Below are 23,669 nucleotides of genomic sequence, written 5' to 3' on the forward strand. Positions count from 1 at the left end.
TTATTTAACTCACCAAGACAATGTTCAGAAGAAGGTAATCACGTATTCTATTTTATTCTCTCTCTCTCTGCCTTTGCTTTCTCACAGAGTTGGGTTGCAGGAGCATTTGGCACCTTATCAATTATTTGCACAACAGCCACCAGTGAAGACAAGCCTACAAGTCTATGTGCTTGCAGGGAACAGGTTTGCATGCATATTCTCCTGTCCACACATGCAATGTCAGCATGTGGTTGAAACAAGAGGGCATCTAAGGAATCTCCATGTCTTTGGGTTTTGGTTCTGTGCCCTAGACACGGTGATTCCCAACCTGCCAAAAATGTGCATGGTGCACTGGCATAGACTTTTCATGACCTTCTTCAATTATGCTACATTCCAAGAGGCAGGTGAAAAGGCATGTCACACAAAACTCCTTATTTTGCAAGTAGACAACTAATCAGAAATAGGTCTTTGCACACAAGTGGGGGAAGTGACGCTATTGTTTTTAGAAGTCTATGATATGGCTAATTTGGGGGTGCTGGTTAGGGGATGGGGCTTGTGGATTTTATTACTTTATCCAAGTACCTCCTTTAGCAGAGGTGCTTTATGTATTCACAAAGCAGATGGGGACACCTGTGGGGTTTAGGCCTTGGCTTTAGGACCCAGCCCCTATTATAATCTCTCTCTCTCTTTTGACAGCAGGTGAGCTACTGTTTGCCAAGTTATTTTAGAAGCCCTTTTCGTTAGAATTTTCCCTGGCTCTGCTCCTTCGTTTTATGTTTTTAGTCCGACACTCCCTCACTGTATGCTTTCGGGTGGTTTTATCCAGCATTTATCTGTCCTGAAGATAGTTTTAATCACACTTTTGTAGGCCCCTGGGGAATGTTTTCCATGAAAGGTGAAGCTAAGAAATGTTCTATATACATAGCCCAGGCTGCTCATTTCTTCTTCTGTGTAATTCGAGAACTGGTGAGCAACCCACTAGTCCTTGGTGAGAAAACAACAGGTAGGAAGGGCTTGTGTGTGTTGCTATCTAACTCCTACAGTTAGCTCTTTCTAGCTCTGACTAGAAAGCCTGAGAGAGAGAAGTTCTCCAGCTTCTCCAACAGGGCTCCTTGGAGCGGGAGGGTCATCCTGAGGACACCTGAGAGCGACCCATCGGACTCCGAAGCCCCGACCGCCCTGCGCGCCAAGCGACCCGCCTCTCCCCGCCTCTCCTCTCCCGCCTCCTCCTCCTCCTCCTCTTCTCCCCGAGGTGGAGGAACAGAGAGACGTCAGGCCGGACCGGAGATTAGCAGTCGCTTTAAGTGGATTAGAAAGCAGCCGAGTTTGGGAGAAGCGAGCGGAGAGTGAGCGGAGCAGGCGCCGCTTTCCCCTCTCAGGCTTCAGCCTCTCTCTCGCTCGCTTTCTCTCTCGAACTGAGGCGCCCCGCCATGCCCCAGACAGTGGCTCTGAGCGGCCCTTCGCCGTGGGGCTTCCGGCTGGTCGGGGGCAAGGACTTCAGCACCCCGCTGACCATTTCCAGGGTAAGTCTCCCGAGGGAGAAACCGCCTCCCTTTCGTTTTCTTCGCGGGGGGGGGGGGGGGGGCTGGCTGGCTGCTGTCTTGAGAAGCGCCTCAGGCACCGGCCGGCGTGAGGCTGTCACCATGCCCTGACCCGCGCTGGGCTCGGCTGGGCTGCTTTCTGAGAGGACGACGACCTGCGCGCCGCGAGGCGAGGAACTCGGTCAGTTTGGGCAGCGCGTGAGGAAAGGGAAAGCAGCAAGCCTTTTGCGCCATTGGGCTCTCAACCGACGCGGGGTGGGGAGACGACGGTGCCCCGAAGCCTCTGAGGCAACTGGGTCGCGGTGGGGAGTAGCAGCAGCAACAAAGGCGGCATTCCAGGGACGCCAAGCGCTCCGCGGAGCATCGCTCCCCGCCGAGGCACTTGTTGCGCGCCTCGAGTTCCGCTCGTAGCTGCTGGATGCGGGAGGGTGGCATGGCTTGTGAAAACTTAAGACGACGGAGGAGGCAGGATCAAGACCCGCCTTCAGGGGTGCTGAGGCAGGAGGCTGGTTTTGCCCAGCTGCTTTGGTTTCAAAACTCAGGAGTTTCCTCTCCGGTGCTGTAAGTGGAGAAGAGGGATATTATCTGGGATCGGAGTGTGTGCTAAGCAAAGCTGCGTAGCGACTTAGATTTAAAGGAGAAGGAGAACCTGGAACCGTGGATCTTTAAAAACAAGAGCGGGCTGCTGAGCGGACCAGAAAAAGATGTTCTCCTTTAACAGCGATGGGCTGCTTCTTCTAACTAGCGGGCTGTTCCAGGGAAGCAAGTGAAAGAGTTTGCACCAAGTGGTCTGACTGGGTGTTGTGTTTGGCCCACCAATGAATGCGGAGCGTCAGCGCGGAGCAGGGAACCTCCAGCCTTTGAAGCGATTGGGTTTATCTGCTGTTTATCTCTTTTCTGCTTGGGTCTCAGCATTTTCGAGCGCTGTGTAGGCAAGGCAATCCTTGGACCAGTCATTTATCAGGAATGGCTCTCCTGAAATTATACCTGGGGTGCATGATTTCATATCTGGTTTAAACAAGCTGATCCCATTCATGTTGACTGGGAAGAACCGTAAGTTTTCCTGACAGTCGTGGGTCTTAGCTATGAAGTTAACTTGTTTTGGGTTGGACTGTTCACCTCAGCTTACAGTCCTAAGCATGCAACAGTGCAGCGTCCTAAAATGTCTGAGAAACAAGCTTAGGATAATTCTGGACTCATATGTATAATAACCATTACTAACTATTAACCACCCAAAGAATATGATTGAAGGGTGGCTTGAAATGCCAATAAAGCGCCTACTGATCAGAATGTTTGATTTCTAGAAGTGTTTCAGAAAAACGCAGGTCTGACATTGTATAATGTAAAAACGGGTAGGGATAGTTATTTCACCATTTAATTTTATTTATCCCAAGGCAGCATTACACTTCAGTCAGTTTGGCCACTGTGAAAACATCCACATCTGGGTACTGTAGATAGCATGGCCCTATTCCTACTATGTTCTGTTCTGGCACAGCTGCTCCTGAGCTATCAATGTAATACTTACCTTTAGGATTGTGGCATTATATATTGGAGATCCTGTCCTGAAGTATTCCTGGTTCTTTTGCTCCATACAAGATCTCTGGATTTCCTTGTGAAAATGGCATTTATTTTAATTTTTTTGCTTTGTTATAATGAAAAATGTCCTGTGTTTGGCCCACAGTTCAGTAAATCAAAAATCCCTCTCCCAGATATGGATATATGTACACTTATTGATCTTCATGAAGCAAGAGAATGTACCACAGGGAAACAGTGGTTTTAAGAAATGAGGAAACTGTTTCCAACAGGAGTCCAGTAACTGGCAAGGTGTCCTACTCTCTTGGAATTTTTGAAGTGCCTACTTCAAAACATGCCTCTAACAGAAACCATATATTTAGATACTAGAGAGCATCTGATTCTTTCCCTCTCCCCCGTCCCCCACACAATGACTGCAATCCTATACACACTTTCTTGGAAGTAAACCCCTTTAAACAGAGTTAAATACATTTCTGAGTAAACAATGCATAGGCTCTGGATGCAAATGTCAATTCAAAATGCTGTAAATATTTTCAGTGGTTCAAATTTGAAATACATAAATAGAGACCCATGCAAATTTGTGGATGTAGTTTTCTCTTTTGCTCTTACATTTGTCCTTTTCACATATACACCACTCACAAACCAAATGGCCTGCTTGCATGTTTTCTTATAGCCATCTGGTTGGCCTCTGTGACACTAGGATGCTGGACTGGGTGGGCCTGATCCATCAGGCTCTACTTATGTTCCTACATAAAAATGCAAAGTGTAACCCCCCCTTCAACCAGCATCCTTCACGCACTCCTCCCACCCACTCCAGCTAATTAATTCCCTGTTTGACTCTTTCTGCAAGCCATTCCTGGTGCCTACTATAATGGTATTTTAAAAGCAGTGAATATGTATTTGTTGTCAGTTTTCAAGGGGAAAATGTAACAGGGCTTGCTGGGAGAAGAAAGAAAAGGTACAGCCAGGCTAACCAATACCTGTCAGACTGAGTTTTCCACAGATATTAAGGAAGCTAAAAAGTAAGATATGAATTGCTAGATCAGACCAGGGTTCATATAAATCTGTGATATGAAAATTTGCAAGCTGATGGGGGATATCTATCATTTCTGCCCAGGATCCAGCATTCCGTACTTCTAAATATGAAGTTTCTATTGAGCTACTGTAGTTGCCAGCCACTGACCAACTTTTGCCTCCTGAACTGAACTGTTGTGATGTTACAGAAGTATGGGGGTCATAGGTGCCAGAAATATTCCTTAGTTTTATTGTTGAGGCCACATGTGAGTCCAGCATCCTAGTGTCACAGAGGCCAACCAGATGTTCCTAGGCATATTGGCCTGAAGATGAGATGAGAGAGGAACAGAATATGAATGAAATTTCTGAGAGCTGAAGATTTCAGGTAGGAGGAGACTGAAGCTGGTTCTCAGCCAGATCTAATGAGAAGAAAAGCTCAAGGGAGGCCTTCAAAGCAAGAAGCTTTTAGACACCTGAACTTATCTCAAAGGTGATTTCGCTGTGCTGGAGGATAGAAATTCATGTGATAAGACCAGCAGCAGGTGATGTCAAAAGAGCTGGGGCTAATGAGAACAAAAGGGCAGCTTGGAGCACTTTGAAACGGAATGAGCCATAGAATACAGTGGTACCTCTGGATGCAAATGGGATCTGTTCCGGAGCCCCGTTCACATCCAGAGCGGAATGCAATCTGCGTTTGCAGGTCGCAATTCACCGCTTCTGCACATGCGCGTGACATCATTTTGAGCGTCTGTGCATGCGCGAGCGGCAAAACCTGGAAGTAATGCATTCCATTACTTCTGGGTCTCTGCAGAGCATAACCTGAAAACGCTCAACCTGAAGCAACTTTAACCTGAAGTATGACTGCAATAGAATTGTAGAGATGGAAGATATCATGAGGGTCATCTAGTCCAATCCCCTGCAATGCCAGAATCTTTTGTCAAACATGGAGCTCAAACCCATGACCCAGAGATTAAGAGCCTCCTGCTCTACTGACCGAGCTATCCATCATGAGCCATCTTGCCAGTCAGTGATCAACAGGACCTGCCAGTCCTGTTAATCAGATCAAAGCTTGTTCAACTTCTGTTAAGCATGGAGGGATGCTCCCTTACTATTTAGGAGGGTGCCAAATGGTTGGGTAGTTGTAAAGATTTTTCTTGTAGGCCTACTGCAAGCTATGCAAGGAACCTGGGCAGACTTTACATTGTGGTGGCTATAGTCATGGCTGGAGTCATGCCATCTTTTTCAAATCCTAGCACTCTTTTTTTTCCCCTAAGGAGAAAAACAACAGTGCTTTGGAATACAAAACAAATCATCTGTTTAAAATAACCGAGCTTTATATTTGAAAGTCTCTTCCCCACCTCAGCTTGAGAAAGGGAATCAGTACAATAATCTCATGTGATAAGAAAACAATTGAGGTACTATTTCTTATTCACCTGGAAACACAAAGCACATGACATGTGACCACCTGGCCAGCAGCTTTCCAGTGTCGCACTAGATTCCGCCTGCAGCAACACTTTTGAAATCTTGTTTTCATAAACTGAGTTTCAGGGAGAGGAGACAGTGCAGAATTTGGCACGTTGTGTGGTACAGGCTTGTTAATACAAAGTTAACCTTGCTATGATTTAACCCAATGGTTAGTAATTAAAGAGTAGGGCTGCATTTTGCCTTTCAGAGAGGCCTTTTGAAGCAACTTCACCGGAGATTATGACCATTTTAGTAGTTAATAAAAATTAACTTTGAATCCTCCTCCCCCAACAACAAAATGTTTACACTGCTAAAGCTAAGCTATTCAACACATCCCAAGCTCTTTTCCTAATATAGAGCATCAGCTACTGTCCCAGAGACATAGGGAACATTTAATCTCAAATTGAAATATAAAGTAATCCTACAATAAGTTGTTACCCATTTCTTCTTCAGGCTGCCTTGAAAAATGGATATGTAAAAGTCTTATATATATTACAAAGCAGTGAGGATTTTTTTTTTAGTATTAAAACAGCATTTTATCACAAAAATACAGAACTTGGTAAATGAGTTAGCAAACATGGTACTATGCTATTTAGACCATTCCATTTTGGGTATTTGTTGTGTCAAAAATACTGACCTCCTTTGTCTTTTCATTGCAAAAGTTTGTGAACTTTGAATCTTGGGTGTGTCTTAAAGGACTGAACATTTTTCTTTGAAGTCAAATAGATAACTTGCCTTTTTTATACCACTTTTGTAGCCATTTTGTGTTTGGGATAGGTATACATAATGGCTCATAAAGCTGTCACATACATTGCAAGGAGAAACAGCTGCTAAAAGGTGTTTCCCCCAATGCAGCCTGCAAAATTCATTCTCTGTAGCTGCATTCAGTCTGGAAGAAGTCGCTGCAGTAAATGGGAATCACATCCAGCAATCCTAAAACAAAATGTCAAAGACAGGCAAATGAATAATTTTTCAAAACTATTCTATTTGTAATTGTTACAGTCAATTTGAATATATTTGGCTGCAAAACTCTATATATTCTTCTTAATTTAGATAGGTTTTCCCCAAATCCCATTATTTTAATGGGGGGATTTTAATAACACAGACCTTGAGTAGTAGCAGGCAAGGAACATGTGACAAGGTACTGATGAGGAGTGAGTAAAATAATACAGACATCTGTTAAACAAGCACATAATAGATATGCCCAGAGGGAAAGCAATTGGTCTCTAGGCATCAACACTTTTTGTTTATTTAAAAAATGTTTGCTAGCTCTCTGCCACCCTTTGGTCTTAATGGAATTTATCATATCCAGAGAACCACCAGATAACCTATTCTTAAGCCGTTTTAAGTGTGATCCTGTTCAGGTTCACTCAGAAATCAGTCTCACTGTGTTGTGAGGTTTATTCCCCAACAAATGTGCATTGGACCACAGCCTTACAGAGCAATCCTATAAATGTTTACTCAGAATTAAGCCCCACTAACCAGGCACTGTGAAAATTTTGGGCCAGTGGGCACATCTGGAATTTGGACAAAGGGCTAGTCACAAAGTTGCTGCCATTGGGGGATGGTGTCAGGGGCGTAGAGTGGGTAGCTGGAGCCTGGGGCGGGGCAAGTGTTGCATCCCCCTGTGTTAAGAACTGGCTGGATGAGGAAGAGTGGTGGAATCCACTCAACCAAGAGCCTCACAGGGAAGGCACAGAGGAAGAGGATTTCGAGCCTGCAGACTAGTAGTGGGACTCTGGTCTCACCTCAGAGGAGAGGACAGGCAGGGATCTGCTAGAAGCAGAGTGCTTGAGGGATAGCAAAGAGACAGGACAGGGTGAGGAGGTTCCCAGTTTTGATGTAGGTGCTGATAGTGATGACAGAGAGAAGATGGAACCTGCAGTTCTCCCTCAAGGCCACTCTGGCAGTTTCTCCGCTGACAGCTTGCTGTGCCCCACTGAACAACTGCTTCGTTAGGACAGAATTGCCTTCTGTGTGTTCTTTGTTCAAGTGTTTCTCTTTCTCTGACTTATGAACAACCTGCTCTCGCTGTCGGCTCCCTGACACCCTGGTGGACTGGGCAGCAATCAGTCCATTTGCTGGCCAGCATCTAATCAAGGGAGCCTCTCCTTGCAAACTAGCCCCAACCTGGGAGCAGAAATAAGGCAGAAAACGCGAAGCCAATAGCAATGCTGTGTCGCCTTGACCTCCTGTCCTTGCAGCTAGGTGCTCTGGGCAACACACGTGGCTCTGGCATAGCTTTCCCGCCTTCCTCTTCCTTCCTGCCTCTTCTGTGGTTGGTGGTGGCACACATGCAGTTGTCCCTCTGCCAGCCATGAGGAGGCACTGCCACTGCCCAGCACCAAAGGCCTGGCCCAGGTGTGGCTTGCCTCCCTACAGCTCTGGCCTCAATGTGGGAGCCTGTTGTGGAGGTGCCTGGTTGCGCCCCTCATAAATTTGCGCCCGGGGCCGTGGCCTCCCTGGTCCCACCCCCACTACATGACATAGCACAAACATGGCTGTCATGGCGGCATAGTGTAATGGCTGCTTCATCAAAGAAAGCACAAAAAGAGACAGAACCATAAAATAATGCAGGTTTGCCCTTCGCCATCATTGGGGAAAATGTGCCTACATCAGCCACTGCCAGAGGAGATGGTAGGATGAATGTTCAAACCTGGCAGCCATGAAATGTGATCATGTTTAAGGGAGCTGAACTAATGCAAACAGGAGCTGAGCAGGAAGTCCAAGCATGTGGATTTTTGAGGGAATGTTTATTGAAACCTTTCATGGGTATCATAGGAGGTATTGGTGGGCACACTGATGCCCATGAGCACCACATTGGCAACCCCTGTGTTAAAGGGAGATGTTTCCAGCTCATGAATATCACAGTCATTTGTGTTTAGGTTGGGAACATGTGCCAACAACTATCAATGTCATAAAACGTTACAGATATATACACCAGAGCAAATGTAGTTTTTGAGTGTTAATTTGAAGCAAGGAAAATATTGGTTGGCTGGCATCCATCTGTCTTGGGGGAGAATGGAAAAGTGCCCTTTCAGGGGGAAGTCAAACTGTTGGAGAGTTACAGCGCCTGCTATGGTTGTAGAGATCACAAAAGAAGCCTTTGTGTCTTATGGCTGGAATATGCTTATAGATCTACTTGTGCACTATCATGTAATCCATGTGTATAATTTAATCATGCAATACAGCATGGGTGGTGTTTCTCAACAAAAATGGTGTAGCTGCATTAGTGGTTATTATTTCCTCTATTTAACAGTGGTTGGCTCCTGATAAATTACTAGTTTTTGGATTTACTGTAGAAAATTCAGTTCTATTTCTTAAGTAGCAACGTGCGGGTCTTTATGACTCAGTTTTAAATTTCCCTGCTTTTGAACATCATTATGAACTACCCTTACCTTATGCACTTGATAGTGCTTTCCACCCACAGAAAACTAAGATAATCTTGACTTTGTGCATAAAATGAATTACTTTAATTAATCAGTCCCACTGATAATCTGGGATAGGAAATCAGACGGAAGGAATGATTCATGTTGTTCCATTCCTTCAAGGTTTGACCTTGGTGGAAGCTTAACAAAATAAACCTCACACACCCTAAACATTCAAGCTTTGCCAAGCTGGACAAAACAAAACACATTCAGCCTAGTGGAGGGGATTTACAGAACTTTTACAATGTTAATGTAATGACATCAGTTTTTTAAACTATTGTTCTCCTGACGCAGGTGCTCCAAGTTTCTGTGGAAATAATATGCAAACATCAAGGTTCCCACTTTGAACCAAGGCCTGAAACCATTTCATCCATTTCTCAAGTAGACTGTCATGATTTGACATTTTCAACAGAAAAACAACCCAAAACATTTTAAAATAGAAAGTGTCACTGAGTCCAAACCTTGTACCTGAAATAAAATGGGAATAGGATCAGGTTCCCAGTTTATAACAGGGATGCTGCTAACACATAAGTATATTTACAATATGTAAATTTAATAGCTTGGTATAGTAATCAGATCAGTCCAGCTATTGTGCTTATATTTATTCAAAAGAAGCAAAAACGACAACATCCAGTTTTAAAAGGATTGTTTTCATACTCAACCATTTGGTGTGCAAAAGCTCTAAAAGGGAATAAACAGAGGGCAGTGAACTGAATTACAGAAATTGCACTAAGAGATAAAAAATATATATATTATTGCCAGTGATAAATTGATACACAAAGAATATAAATATATTTATATTGTTAGAGATATCTGAGTGAGTGCATCAAGAGGTCCTAATTTTATGATTCACAAATGAGAGAGATTTGTTTATTTTAATTAGATAAGCACAATGGCTTTATTGGGCTGGGTGCATGTGGTACCTCTTGGGCTCTCTTTAAAAAATATTTTTTCAGCACTGGGTGGCTACGTCATGCACCCACCTTGACAAAGGGTAGACACTCCAATAGGAATAGAGATTCCTGTAAGTAAGGGTCCCCTGCTTTGGCTTTTGAGCTTGGCAGATGGGTTTGAAAAGTTCTTGTAACAAGTTCTCAGCTACATTGAACTCCTGGTCCCCTTGGTTCATGATCTTTTTGCTCCTAGAACAGACTCATTCCTGCTAGGCTCATTTGTCTTGTGGGAGCTCTTGGGCTGCATTAGCAACTTTGCTTCTGCTGAGTCTGTACTGTTACTCTGCTTTACTAAAGGTCACCTCCTTACTTGAAAGTGTGAGCATCTGTGGTTGAGTTGGGGGGGGGGGAGCCAGGAGACTTTGTGCTGATTAGAACAGATAAAGCACTCCTGGTGCCGTTGTTGTCTGTTGTCACAGTCACCAGATAGGCCCACTAGGTCTCATCCTTGAATAGGAGAAGGCCCACTGAGAAAGGAAAATGCTCTACGTTTGTGCATTCCCTAACAGTCAGGGGCGGCCAATGCATGGAGCCAAGTGAGGCGATTGTCTCAGGTGGCAAGGTACCCAGGGCCAGTAGATCCCAATGTTGATCATCCTCTCTTTCCCCCAATCCGTTCCTAATGTTGACCTTCACTCACTCCTTCTTCACTGGCAGGGAGAGGGGTAGCTCTCTTCTGGGGTTGCCTGAGGTGCTGAAATGTCTTGGGCCAGCCCTGGTTACAGCCCTCATACTTGCCACTAGCCCTCAAAAACACCAGCCCTATGTCTCCACTTCCTATCTTTCCCATAACCTTTGGTACAAAATGTGTGACATGATGTCACTGAGCTGAGAGTCTCTTTATCCATTCTCCAATTGATTCCCTTGGCTTTCGAGGGTTGGGATTGGCACATTATATGCTTTGTACTGTTAAATGTTTGCGGGGGAGGAGGGAGAAAGAGCTGTAAGGTTGCTGCTTTTGGCAACAGCCATATGATTCCTGTAACCGAAACATATAATTCTACCATTAGAAGATGACATGGATGGGGGAAGCCAAGCACTGTGGTGCCCTGCTTCCCTTTTCCTCACTCATGAGATAACTCAGCTCTTCTTGGCTGGCAACAAGATTCATAACTAAAGCCATACATTTTAGCAGCAGGCTCTTGCAATCTCTGGAGAGGGATAGCTTTATACTGTGAATGTGAAGGAAATGTGTCAGTCTCCAGGGGACAGAGCTGAACACTCCACACATCAGCAGATGGAAGCAGCCCTCACAAAGGCACTCATTGATCCTGTTCTCCCACATTCATGGCTAGAAGAGAAGTTGTGGGTAGTAGCGTTCAGAAGGTTGGAGGGATAATGGGATTACAAGACCTTATGAAAAAAATCAAAAACACAACCCTAACTCTTGCCTTTCCTTTACCAAGCTCGCACAATTAACTGGAAATATTTAGTGTTCCTTTGCCACTCATTGGGTTGGATTCAAAGAAGAGCAAGCAGAACTCCACTCATGCAGTAAGGCTTTCCTGGCTCCTTCCACCATTGTACCCTCATGCACCCCGCAAAAAGACATTCTTGGGAGTTGAGGGACCCTTTGGAACAGCATAGGGTGTTTGCAAACAAACCAGTATAAAATACCACCCATGCATTGTACTGAAATAGGATTTACTCAGGACTCTTTTCTATATTTTGCAAGGACAAAAAGCAGAGAGAAAATTTACAGCAATAATTAGCACAGAAAATCGTATTATCATTGGCAGCCAAACTACATACAGCACCATTTTAACAGTAAATAGCATGTTTAGGAGGGTTTGATCTATGCTGGAACCCTAATGGGGTAGTAGGTGGCTCTAACCTTTTGCCCCTCATTGTGGTTACAATCCAGATTGGGTACCCTTTGCCCCTCATTGTGGTTACAATCCAGATTGGGTACCCTTTGTCAGCTAGACTGTCAGCTAGACTGTAAGCTCTTTCTGATTCATAGTTCAGTCTCTAACACTATGCTAAACCAGAGAAAATGCAAACAGTATATCTTACCTTCGGAGGTCATGACTTCATTTCCCTCATGTGTCAACCCAACCAAAGTAATCACGCAAACAGATGAAAAGCAAGGAACTAGGCTGGAGGATGCCTGGCATCCCTTTCAGTCCTGCAATGAAAGCAGAAATGAAGGTACCATTGTCTGTTAAATAGCCCTGCTTTGCTTGGCTCTCTGCAAAATACAATAGAGAACTTTCAAGTTCAGAAACTTTTCTAGTCTAGACAAAACAAATAACAAACTGAAACATCTAAAGGAAGGTGTCTGTCATGCACTGACTCACTTCATTCAGAATTATGTAAGTTCATCTTAAGTCTTCCTTTGGCTTGCATACGTTTTCCACCCCCATACCAAGAGAGTTAAACTTGCATGATTGTCAGTTGCAACTCATCTGCTTCTTGCCAAAACTGCCTGTGGCAATTGTAATCAATAACAGTCAGTGATATTTGCAATCCACTAAAACAAACTCTTCTGTGTTGTTTTAATGAAACCCAGTTAATGAATCTTCTTTAAAGCATATGCTTATTTTAATACAGTGGTACCTCAGGTTAAGAGCTTAATTCATTCCGGAGGTCCGTTCTTAACCTGAAACTGTTCTTAACCTGAAGCACCACTGTAGCTAATGGGGCCTCCCGCTGCCGCTGTGCCGCCGGAGCACGATTTCTGTTCTCATCCTGAAGCAAAGTTCTTAACCTGAGGTACTATTTCTGGGTTAGCGGAGTCTGTAACTTGAAGCGTCTGTAACCTGAAGCGTCTGTAACCCGAGGTACCACTGTACAGTTTTTGTCTGGTTTCCTTCTTAAGGAACTGCTAGTTAGGGACAATTCTAAACTTAAACCATTTTATGGGACATTTTAGTGTTTGTGCTTTGGTTAATAAAAATATGTTGCTACACAGGTGTTCTTTTTTATGCTTTTTAAAAATCTAATCCTTTAAAAGTCAGCAATAAGCTATTTCATCAACTTCCTCTCACCACCATCTCAGTTCTGAAAGAAACTAGCCTATAAGGGGTTTAATAAAAGGCAATGGCTAGAAGGGGCAGATTGAATGTTTAGGTTTCATGACACAGCATCTGTGTAATATTGTTAAGTTATGTAATACAGCATCTGAATAGAAAAGTGACTCTGTCAGTACATACTTCCAGGGTTGCTGCATGGGAGTGTTTTTTATGAAATAGAAAGCTTGAGAAGCTGAATAAATACCAGCTGCTGAGGTGTATATAAAGTAGGAATATAACAGACAACCCAAAACTATAGCAGATTAGATAGCAGCCGAATTAGCTTGGGGAGTTCCAAAGCCTGATTTATTTATTTTTTTAAAAAAGCATTAAGTGCCTTCCTAAATGTAAGGAGTGAGGGAGCTATTAAAGAGGGGAGAGTTCCAGAGGTGGTGGGCCATCACAGAAAAGGACCTGTAGAGTATTGTCAGTTTAGGAGTACCTGAAGGTATGGTTAGAAAGGCTTTTTAATCTTGGGCAGGATTATAGTCCTAACCTGACACAGTTCCAATGGACAATTCTGCAGTGCCAATCTTGCACACGTTTGGGTGCTGATGTTAATGGGGGAGGGAAAGAAAGAGAGATGAGGGGAATGGCCTGAAGGACAAGGAAGGAGCTTGCCTTCTGTGGATTGAGGGGTTTGCTAAATTCAAACAGAAAACGCTGGGTTTTTGCTTTGTGGCTCGGACCCTACCTCTGTTTTATACTTAATTTTGTTTTGTGATGGCACCCTCAATCATTTGTAAAAAAAACAACAACCACTCATCTAACCTAAAGAAAACAGGTTTCCAATCTTACATCATTCATGTGCTATGCAATTCGTTTCTGAAAAGCCTGCTTCAGAGAATTCTGCTCTTTTATTGTTTGTTGTTTATTTGTTCTGTTACTTTAAATTATTGCTGGCTTTCTGTGAATTAACAGAAAAGTCATATATAGTTACAGCAAGCTATTAACTAAAAACGACTGTGGTGAAAGTTTTTTCATCTATGATCCATATTAAGCAGCAAGTGCTTATTTATTTGTAAGAAAATCATTCTCAGCTTATTTAAAAGAAGCTACACATCTCTTCAGGAAACAGAATTATGGTCATTGCAATAAGAATGATCTCTTAACGCAGCAAGATATAATTAACCAAAACTCCAGAGAAATGTGTCATTAGATAACACTGGGGAAACCCAGCCAGATGGGTGGGGTATAAATAATAAAATTCTTCTTATTATTATTATTATTACCATAGTAGTCTAGCTTTACATGGCAATTGTGCTTGGAAGCAATAACAGATGCTGTGAATGACTGTGGAGAAAGCTAGAGGGTAAACATGGAGTTAAATTATTCACAAATTCATTGGCCACTAATCTACTTCCATTATATCATAATAGATTAATCTTGGGCACGAAGACTATTTGTTCTGATACCCAGTGGTTCAAGGAAAACTTCATTTCATTTTGGAGTGTGGAATCCACTCCCCATTTTTCTTTCAAATTCAAACTACAAATTCAAATTACAGGATGTGTCATTAGCCTCCCTCAAAGGGAGTTACAAGATTTGCAAGATTTTGGCATTAATACAAAAACAGCAGGAGGGGAAGCGATAAAGATTTAATAAACAGCATGATATTTCATGCATGACTGGAACAGCAGTCAGGGAAAGTTGTTGTGGAAGATAACACCCTGGCAGAAGGCTATTAGAATAGTTGCCACCATGTTGACTGTTTCTTTCAATTATAGAAACAATTTCTCATTTGTCCCTTGAACTGAATGAGCTGATCCGAAGCATGTGACAAAACAGTGAACCTTGGTAATAAAAATGGGGGTTTCCAAGGGCCAAATGCATTTGCAGTCTGCTCACAGTATAAAATTCAGCTTGGATTTATCTAGCTTCTGAATGAGTCTCAATTGTAACATTTCCCCCCAGAATATCACTAATAAGTTAGCAAGGTGCAAGTTATATCCCTGTGGCTGTTGTCTGGTGCTGGAATGCCCAACCTGAACATCTACATACTCTGTCTTCAGCTACATATCGGACAGAAAATATGCTTTATCACCTCTCTGCTAGTACACACCTCCCCCATAATGCAACATTGGCTTCCCACTACTCTATGGTCCTTATTCACCAGGCCATGGAACTGTGTGGAAGTACAATTGCTGCACTGGTGGACTCTTGTATGGCAACTGCTGGATGCTCTCGCAAACAAGGAGCATGAATACATGGTGCTGGAAGTCTCTACAGGATCAAAGAGCATGAGAACATTGTTGGGTGAAACCTAATTCAGTACAGTAAAATCTCAAAAATCCAGCAGACGCAGATTCCATAAGCATCCTTAACACTCTTTATTGACTCCAGTGATTCTCCAGTGATACTTGGCCATACAATTATGGCCTGGGTTTCAAGCTTCTAACCTGAACTATTGTCAATGGAGATTAAGTTCACCAAGCTGTTTAACTTGAAATAGGCATGATGCTGGCCACATAACATATGGTACTCTAAAGAGAAAGAAATAAGCCCATACATTTTAACCTTAGTTACAATCCTTATGAGCTGGAAATCATTGCAGAGAGACTTTGGCCGTTTGTAATGGATCAGCAGTTTTCCTGTGGGTTTCTCTGTTCTTTTCTGCTGGCTCTCTCAGTTCAAAGCTGCTTGCTCAGGGAAGCTCTAAAAACAGTGTGCTACCAGTTTCTACTCTGCTTTCTTTACTCTCACAACCCCAACAAGAATAAAAGTCAATAAATTTCCTGCATCTGCTTTTTCTCCACATGCAGTTTATGTTGAGGAACAAATCTGAGTCGCTCGCTATTAAAACTTCATAGTAATTAAACTTTTCTTTCTCATGCAGATTAATCCTGGAAGTAAAGCTGCCCTTGCCAGCCTTTGCCCAGGTGATGTCATCTTGTCAATTAATGGTGAGAGCACAGAAAACATGACACATCTAGAAGCACAAAACAAGATCAAAGCTTGCCTGGATCAGCTGACCCTATCTGTGAACAGGTAAACTATCTGTGCTTGCCTCTTCATGCTGATGCACTACGTCTGTGCACACATTCACCAAAATGTATGTACTGAACCTGTGGCTGGACAGTGGGATTATGCATCTGCTTGCACCTCACTCACAAATGTGCCAAGTGTAGTACCCTAAATGTTGGAGAGTACATTCCTACATCCATTGAGTGGTATTCAAGCAGGTTTTACTCAAGAGTAGACCCATTAAAATAAATGAACATGATAGGCCCATTAATTTTAATGGTTCCACTCTGAGTAAGACTTAGTTGAATACTGCCCATTCTCTCAAAATGTTCAACTTTTTACTTTCTAGGAGTAAATATAACCCTTTAAAAAAAGTCAACATGCATAGGGATGTGTGCATAGACATATCAGAATGTATGAAGCAACTGACAGAGCACAATCAGTTGGTCATTTCCTACCTAATGTTCACGATACACACTTGTGGGTTGTATAATGGATTTTTATCACACTACATTTTCAAGTGCAACCTGTCCTTCTCTCACCCTGAGGAGTAGCCCTCAAGGCAAATGAGCAACCTGCCCCAACAAGGGTTGGAAGTAAAGCTGAGGCCTTTTGAGCCTCTGCCTCCTAGACTCTTCCCACCTTTGGAGAACTAGAGCAGATCCACACCATACTTTTAAAGTACATTCAATGCACATTTTAAAGCGCATGAATTCTAGCAAAGAATCATGGGAACTGTCAGGGCTTTTTTTTCTAGAAAGAGGTGTTGGAACTTGCTGAGCACCCACACAAAGCTGTTGAGCTTTTTTTTAGGGGGAACAGCCACCTTTGGCAACCCTGCTGCTGACTTCCACCTCCAGCACGCAGCCACAATTACAATCACTGTGCCAACACGATCACCGCAGCAACCCAATTGTCACACTGCACAGCCACAACCCTAAAGGGCTGCTGGAACGCACCTAAGAGGTGCTGGAACTCAGTTCCGTTGAGTTCCAGCTGAAAAAAGCCCTGGAAAATGTAGTCTTTTAAGGATGATAGGAACTGTAGCTCTGTGAGGGGGAAACTACACTTGCCAGAATTCTTTGGGGGATGCCATGTGTTTTAAATGTATGTTGAATGTGCTTTAAATGTACAGTGTGGATCTGCTCCAAGTCTTTTAAAGCAACAACCCTCCTGAAGATAGGTACTTCTCCTGAGCTCCATGTCATCCTACTTGATATATTCCATGGTGGTGTGTATAGCACTCAATTCTTCAAGTTCAAGGGAAACCATCCTCCACTGCACCGCACCCCAGAGGCAGTGGCTTAGTTTAATGGGTGCAGGACGGGTTGCATAGCGTGTGTGTGTGTGCGCGCGCGCACGCGCACACACACATACACACAGATCTCCACTTGCTGCCCTTAAATATTTGCCACCTGAGGCATCTACCTCACTCTGCCTCTTGGCAGGGCTGGCTCTGTAGAAATGTAGAAAAGATCAGAGCGGTAGTAGACAGAGGATATTATAGGGAAGCGTCTCAACTCTAATGATAGCTTAGCAATAGAACATACTCAATAGAGAAGCTTTAAAATGCAAACTGAATTATCATCAGTTTCAGTGAATTTGAGTATTGCAAGTCTACAGATACGCCAGATGATATCTGGGGCCCTGTTTCTTGCTATCATTCTCATATTGTAAGACAATGAGCTATGTGGGGGTGTTTATCTCTAGTGCAGCAGGTCTCCAATAACTGTGATTGAATGAGACCACATTGTTCAGAGACAACATGATGTAATGCTTTCAACACCACATGTGTTTTCACATAACTAACTAGCATATTTCTGCACCGAAATAAACTCTATTGTGGCTAAAGTAGATTTCTGCCATTTTGATAAAAGCTTAGCTGAACCAGGGAAATGAGTTTTGTAAACATTTGTGCACCCCTCAGAAACTGCCTCCCATTTTGGCTTCATCCCAACACCACCACCAGGATATCAAAGCATTTGCCCTGGGGGAGGAATAACCCTTGCAATATCTGAGAACTGGGAGGGCAGCTTCTAACATCTTTGCTCCATCTGCCTTCAGAACCAGTGAGAAAGTCTTGGCCTGTGAGGAACTAAAATCTAGCTGCTTACGCAGCCATGTTTTCTAGGAGACCTCCAGCCGATTGGTAACCAGAACATCTGACATTTTTGCTACCCAATGCCTCCTGCATTTGCACTGACCAGATGCCACTGAGTAGCTAAATCAGGTTGGCTCTATGGCCCCAAGAAGTCATCACAATAATTACATGGTCTCTGAAAATTTTATAAATTATTGAAGGAGAAATTCATGGAGGACAAGCCTATCAATGGCTACTAGCCAAGATGGCTATGTTCTGCCTCCACTCTTGGAGGCGGTATGCCTCTGAAAGCCAGTTGCTAGGAATTATGAGTGGGGAAAGTGCTGTTGTGCTCAGGTCCTTCTTTGGAGCTTTTCATAGGCATCTAGTTGGCCACTGTGAGAACAGGATGCTGTACTTCATGGGCCATTGGCCTGATCCAGCAGACTCTTACGTATTTAGGAAGACAAAGCCCAGTTAAAGTATTTTTTTAAAGTGCCAAAGCAACCAAAGTTTGAGGGAACAATGACTGCAAACGTAATTAAAACTGGAAAGTAGAGTTTGGGGGAGTGCACACATTCTCAAAAATGTGTGAGAATGAAAATTCAACATAGTTCTAATTTTAATCACAAATCTTTTGCTCTGTAATGCTCCAATCTGTTGCAGAATAGAGCTGTTACTTTTCCGCAGTTCCTCACCATTGTACTCTGCTCTTTCTTGTAAGGATTTGATTACTGTCCAGGACCTACTAACATTACTGGATGATACAGGAGTTGGGGTTTCTTTTGTTCCTTTCACTTCTCCATGTCAGGTCATTATTGCATTTATGAATGCTTTATAAAGAATTTAAATCTAAAATATATTTGCCTCCAAAACTGAACAACTGCCTCTTTGTAAAAAGCAAGGTCTTTCCTAATGGGGAAACTCAATTTGTTTATTTTGTGCTTCAGCTAAAGCAACTACAGTAACATTTTTATTGATTCTGTTTTTAGACTGGACCAAATTAAACATAGGGGTAACGTGGATTTTTTTATTTCTCCACTCAGCATTTAGCAGTTTGTTGAATTCCTAACCATTCTGTCTGGCCAATAAAAGTTAGTCACTATTCAAGCCACATCCAGGTCTGTTTTGTCACTGAGAATGAGTCATCCTTGCATAGCAACGCTTCTCAAAAGAAATGGGAAGCTACCCTTCTGATAATTAATCTAGACCTCCCATATCCAAATACTTCTATAAAATCAGCATGTTTAACATCCATTCCTTACAAAAAAAAAATACATATGTGTTTTATGTCCACAAAACTCCTGCATTGTGATGTTCAGACATCAGAAGCACAGAATGCATTTGCTTTCATTTTCCTACTTTCAGAAAAAATATTGCATTCTATTACATAAAACTGATTTAGCATTTACACTGAGCTGACTTTCACTTGTTAGATGATTAGGAGAAATGTTCAGCTTACTTTTAGGAACTGGCGTAACCTACAAATACCTCGCATTTCCCTCCAAAGTAAGTCCTGTTGAGTTCAATTGGACTTCAGCCTTGGCTGCATCATTGTAAAAAAATAATTTAAGTCCCAGTCTTCAGAAACTCTATTCAGTTTGGACCTCACTGAAAGGAATAAAACTTGCAAGTACTTAAGAGTTCAGCGATACACATTCCACAGCTTATAAACTGGGGGCTACTGTTTTAAGAGCATTAACAGTTAGCTGTCATTTATATTCTGTGATTCAAAAAATGATTTTTGAAGGATTCCTGTTTATGTTTTAATATAATAGCCTTCTGGAACCTAGTGGATGCCTCTTAATGAAGTACGTTGTTCTTCTTAGTACTTCACAAAACAGATATCATAGCTTCTCATTTTATATTTTTTAAATTCTGTTATTTCTTACCTTGACAGACTTCAGGGACTTCAATGAGATTTGAGATATTAAGTTCCCATGCCAATTGGAAGTATGATGCTTTGGTTTTCCTTCAGGTTGGAAGGATGATTATATTTTTATATTTTTTTAAAAGGCCAGTCCTGTAGGCCAAATTCTCGGCTGGCATGTATTAGGATAGCTTAGTTGGTACTAAGATTTTCACTGATTGCATATGTACCCTTTAGGTTTGGATTCAAGCTAAACTTCTAAGAAAACACAGACAGGGAGGCTGGCTGTTCTTAATAGTTTGGATAAGTAGTTCCTGTAGTTTTGAGACACTGTGTTTTCACACACATGCATTCCTATCAATGAATTATGTTTCTGCTTTCCTGTTTGTGTCCTTGACATGTTCTACTTTGTTTTCTTAATTTATTTTCTACCAGACAGAAGGGAGGGAGGAAGGGAGAAGAGAAGTGAAATAATAATAAAAAAAACCACTTTACTTATTTTCCATTTAGTGAGAGTTAAGAAAAAGCGCTGGGGGGACTTCTGTAGACCAATTCAAATAGCCTAGTTGTTTATGATTTTGTTTCTCTTTATATATGCTGAGTGAATCCTCATGGAATTTGTTGCTGCTCACTCTTTGCCAAATAAGGTTCCATGGATACCCAGCTATGGCCATGTGATTAATGGTTGTGTCAAGAGAAAGGACATGTCTCAATGAACATCTTTCATCCTCTGGCAATTGTTTTTCCATCCACTATCCTTCATTAAATGAATTATTCCCATTGTGATATGTAAGAATCGCCCCTCCCGCGGCCCCTCTTCATACTATGTTCAGCCAATGCCCTTTCACTCCCATTGGAAAGTTCAGTAGGAAAATAGCAAAGTGACAGAATATTTCCATGTTACCAGTAAAATAAGGATTTTAGTTTTGAACAGTGGCTGAGTTAGACACCAGAATCATTGTTCTAATTTCAGAAGTGTGCCTTAGTTATCATTTTGATATATTATTTTCATATAATAAAATTCAATTGTATTTATTCATATATTCTGCTCTTCAAGGATTCTCAGAGAAGCGCTCTCTCTCTCTCTCTCTCTCTCTCTCTCTCTCTCTCTCTCTCTCCACCCAAACACACATTCATTTAAGTGTAAATGAAACTATAAACAATGAAACTATAAACATTAAAGTTAGGAATAATGAGAACAGCACTGCAGGGACAATGCAAGCATTAAACAGACGTCAGACTAACAAATCTCAGAGACCTGCTGTATTCATACATTATATTTAAAGGTGTACACTTAAAAGCATCCTTGGTGTACATCTGAATGTGTGAAGCGGCCACAGGTAGAACACCCACTGACTTCAAAGCATAAGGATTAAGCCATAGATATGTGAGACTACTGTGTTGACTGAATAAGGGTAAGACAGTAGCCCATTTGTTCAGATATGAGGCAGTGGAAAATTCTGACCAGTTCCAAACACATCCAGCTTATGGAAGTGATTCATTTGTGGTAACTGACATAGATGAGGAATTACCTAGACATCACCATGAAAGCTAGCAGATGGTATGTCTAAAGTCCTTTTAGACGCAGGGGCAAAACGTCAAGGCAATACAGTAGTAAGGTGAGCTAGGAGTAGCACACATCAACCATTTTATGTGGGAGAAAGTAAGTGATGGGGGTAGGTAAAGTTTTAGCAGAGCAATTTAGGCTATAAATCAACTTATTTGCTTCTGTGTCTTCTTTGAGCCAGCATAGAACATAGTTTCATTTATTACTCTGATGTGGCCAAAAGAGACTAAAATGTCAAGTTTACAGCAGATGTTTAAGGAAAGTTTTCTAACACGATTCTCTATGAATTGTGGTTCACAGAAATGTAATGTAAAGATATTTGCTGTTTAGCTGTTAATGATGCATTCAGGGGACTTTAAGAAAACATTTTCTTTAATAATTCTTCTTGCATGTCAGCTTTATGGACAACTGAAGCTGTTTTCTTCAGTAAGTAAAGAAAAGCATTCCAAACCAGTAAAGAATGCATGATATAATGCAGAGAATTGAAACAATATGGGTTTAGGAATTGACCTTCCAAGTTTCCTTAGGCCAAAACTCTGAAGGGTACTACTGAGCACAGTGGTCACATAATAATGATGTGTAGTGCGCAGAAGGGGTGCAGTATGTGAGGGCAGTGATTTGTCATTGGGATGAGTAGAGGGAATGCCGCACTCTGTGCTGTGTGCCCTTGCCAGCCCACTTCCTGGCAGAAGGAGCACAGGAGGCAGGAGCCAATTCCACTTCATGGCAGCTGAAAACCACAGGCCCAATCCATTAATTTAGGCAGTGTGTTTGCAGCACATTTGGGTATAAAGCAAGGCTCCTTTGACAGGGATGCCCTATATATGTTTGTTCTGTGCCAAGTATGGAAAGTGTTACTATGCATGACAGTCTCAAGTTTCCAAAGAAGTGCCACTGAAAAAGTGAATCACACAATTTTCTTCTTGTAACTCCTCAAATAAACGTGTGTGTGTGTGTGTGTGTGTGTGTGTGTGTTAAAAGTATGCAACTAATGGTCCAAGGGCAATATAGGCAGCTATCAATCAACCATTTTAATTAAAACCTATTATTAGGAGAAAAAGAGATACTACCTTCTAAAAAGTTGATGGGCATTTCCAATAGTAAGCAGATTTGGACAAGCAATCTCAATAGTTCTGTGTATTCTTTTTAGCATGAAGGAACTCTCCCATATACATGTGGTTCTTCTCTGATGAGGACTAAGTTATGATGTGACCAATTTGCATCCCATTTTATACTAGACCAAGACTTAGGGTTTGTGAGTTGGACACCCCATATGTGAAGGTACAGCGTTGCAGATGTATGCCCCCCCCCATTTTTCCAGGGCTGCTAAAGTGGGCAGAAAGGATCTCCGTGTCCAGCCCCAATGATGTGCAGTTGCCAATAGCCAGACCTCATGATGGAATAGAATTAAGCTGAAGTAATGCATTTATCTGGTGATTCAGAAGTGTCTGGTTGGAAGAACTTTCATGGTTGTTCTCCAGTGCTTTTTTCACAGTGTTGTAAATCAGTAATATTTTTACCAAGAATTTTACAATCAAACTGAGATGAAGAATTGTCTCACTGTAGTTTGTTTCAGACAGCTGTAATGAAACTCAGAAGCATTGTCCTTGCTTTCCTTGAGCATTTTTGTATACCACTGAATCAGATTGTTTTCCAGTGCTTCTAAGTAGAAATTTTGATGGGGAGAAAATGTGTCAGCTTTGGCCCTGGCAGCAACATTCACAGCTATACAGATTCTTTGCAAGCCCAAAATCGAAATTTCTATAATACCCGTAATGTCTCTGCTGTTCTGGCTTTAAACCTAATTCAGAATACATTTACTGACTACATTTATTTGAAGTTCTCCTTGATCACAGTAGAACTTGCTTCCAAATACTGTATGTCTGTTTAGAACTCAGTTGTGGGCATAAATTCTTCATGCAGCTGTGGAAGAGTTTATTTGTGTGTTTCATTGTATCTTTCATTGTGTCTATTTCCTGTTCTGCTTACTAGCAAGATTTATTTAAGGATTTTGATTATTTAAAAAACCACTTACTTGCCATTTGATTGCAATCAGAACACAAACACTGATTCTTGCCACAAGCAAATATCAAACTAATTGGGCTCATTCTGATGTAGCCTGAAACCATGGACTTTATTTGGGGGTAAACAAGCTTTGAGTTTCTGTGTTCCACATTCTAGTCAAACTGGTTAGTTTTAGCTATGGTTTAGGGAAACAAGCCGACTTCAAATCATGGTTTATGATCCTGGTTTGCATTTCTA

General features: G+C 42.1%; 1 protein-coding gene across 1 annotated transcript in view; it reads left to right on the forward strand.

The window, feature by feature from the left end:
- The first annotated feature begins 1,024 nt into the window (after positions 1–1,024).
- Positions 1,025–23,669, forward strand: part of PDLIM4 (PDZ and LIM domain 4) — a 71,613-nt gene continuing 48,968 nt past the window's right edge. Inside the window, exons 1-2 of the mRNA XM_083600166.1 lie at positions 1,025–1,502; positions 15,763–15,914. Of these exons, the coding sequence (XP_083456292.1) occupies positions 1,410–1,502; positions 15,763–15,914 (245 nt within the window). The 5' untranslated portion in view covers positions 1,025–1,409. The remainder of the gene's footprint in view (positions 1,503–15,762; positions 15,915–23,669) is intronic.

Source organism: Podarcis filfolensis (genome assembly GCF_964270895.1).
Source record: "Podarcis filfolensis genome assembly, chromosome: 2".
In the NCBI taxonomy this organism is placed as follows: Eukaryota; Metazoa; Chordata; class Lepidosauria; order Squamata; family Lacertidae; genus Podarcis; species Podarcis filfolensis.